Source organism: Poecilia latipinna, unplaced genomic scaffold (assembly GCF_001443285.1).
Source record: "Poecilia latipinna isolate Pla-1442-1.1 unplaced genomic scaffold, P_latipinna-1.0 Scaffold333, whole genome shotgun sequence".
NCBI lineage: Eukaryota > Metazoa > Chordata > Actinopteri > Cyprinodontiformes > Poeciliidae > Poecilia > Poecilia latipinna.
The window spans coordinates 247,740-249,565 of record NW_015112949.1 but is presented as its reverse complement, the minus strand read 5'-3'; the positions used below and the strand labels follow the sequence as shown (position 1 = coordinate 249,565).

The 1,826-nt window shown below is 41.8% G+C and overlaps 1 protein-coding gene across 2 annotated transcripts in view; it reads right to left on the bottom strand.

Annotated features, from left to right (window-relative positions):
* Positions 1–474: 474 nt before the first annotated feature.
* Positions 475–1,826, bottom strand: part of LOC106949254 (endonuclease domain-containing 1 protein) — an 11,028-nt gene continuing 9,676 nt past the window's right edge. For both annotated transcript variants that reach the window (XM_015035384.1, XM_015035383.1), the window contains one exon: positions 475–1,717. In XM_015035384.1, coding sequence (XP_014890870.1) covers positions 1,109–1,717 — 609 coding nt within the window. In that variant the 3' untranslated portion in view covers positions 475–1,108. The remainder of the gene's footprint in view (positions 1,718–1,826) is intronic.

Genomic DNA, 1,826 nt, shown 5'->3' with positions numbered 1-1,826 from the left:
CACACACACACACACACACAAACACACATATATGTGATGTGATCGTACATAAGACAATTCTCATGTATGGGGATTTTTATTATTATTGCACAATTTTCTTTTTCAAAGCAATTATTTTTAAATCTGTCCTTTACTCTAAGAAGGAAAAATGTCCTCTCAGCTCCTAATGTGTCCACAGAGAAATTTACACAAACTGAAGTCTGACTTTAATTCCATTCATTCACGTTGAAATGACATTCATTTCCAATTCCAAAATATCTTGGCTGGGTCTGTTTCACAACGATGGCCGTCCCATCCTCTGATCTGTGTTTACTCAACTATATATATTGGGCAAAATCTATATTTTCTTCAGCATACACCACAATCAGTACTGTTGCTCCAACAGTAGATGGCAGTGTGACTAAACTAGCAGTGGAAAATTACTGCTGCAAACATAAAGGAGTTTTCTATTTGAGAGGTCTGACAGCTCACACGGTGTCTTGGAAAATAGAATATATCTTTGTGCCTTTTTAACAATCAGGCTGAGAGATTATATTTGTGAGTATATTTAATTTCCTCTGGGTGTGACAAACTTGAATGGGACATTCCGACCACATATACAAACCTTTTTTTTGCTTGTAGTGAAAAAGAAAATGTGACAAACTAAAACTGAATATGGGTCCATAGAAGTCTCCAGAAGAGTTCTCCTATCCTTCCCAATGTTTTACGGAAAGAGGTTGTAAATATTTACTTCATGCTTAGTTAGAAGATTGAAATTTTACCCCTAAACTCACTAATTCATATTGTCACTGCAAATGCAAAACCCCTGGATTTATTGGAGGTCTAATGTTCTAATTTTGGTTTGAGAAACACAAACACAATAAGGGTTTATTATGGTTAATTGTGAGATTTTTATTAAATTAATTTGCGTCACCTCCCACACAACAGTGTAGTCATGTCGATCTCAACACAGTACAGCAAAACAAATGCACCTTCAAATTTTGATACAATCAAAACATTATCTTTTTTTTACTGTGGAATATTGGCCTTTCTTATTAGGAGAAACGTATGTATCTAGCACGATCACACACATGTCTAACAGATCAACACATGGTAAATGGGACATCCCTCAGATGGTGTGCTGCAGGTACAGTGGGAGAGGTGAGGGAGAGACGCAGTTGTCATAGAAGATCTGAAGGTTCTGGTCGACATCCATGTGGTTTTTCAGAAACATCTCCAGCTCCTGCACCGTCATCTCATGAACACTGTTCCCCTCTTTGGCGTTCTTGGCCAAAGCCCCATGGGACGGGAAGAGGATGCGCACGTCGTGGGGAGAGTTGCGGTCGTACTCGGTGCAGCAGTACGCGGACCATATGTCTTCAGGGATGGCCACCCTGTCCTGGTTGTTGCGACGGATCATGTTCCCCCTGGTGGTCACTCCGGTGACGATGTAGGCAGTGCCACGGCAGAAGTTGTTGAGGCGCACTCGGATTCGCTCCTCATACTCACGCCACGGTCCGATGTTGAACTCCCTGATCTCTGGGACCACGTTAGTCAGTGTGTAGGTGGCGGCGCGGTCGTGTGGAGTGGACTGGTGCTGGTCTGGGTTCAAGTGGCCTCTTTCATAAAGAACAACGTCAGAGTAGTCGTCTAGCACTGCCTGGCTGTCCTCGAACTTCATGTGGAGGTAGCCAGTGGGGAACGGCAACATGTTCCCATTTCCATCGATTTCTGCCAGCTGGGAAGACATGAAAAATAAATTATTCTCTTTCACGTCCTACCAAAGCATTTTTTTTCTTTGTAAAGAAGAGAAACTTTGAATGAACATAGGTATTTCAATCTAAAAG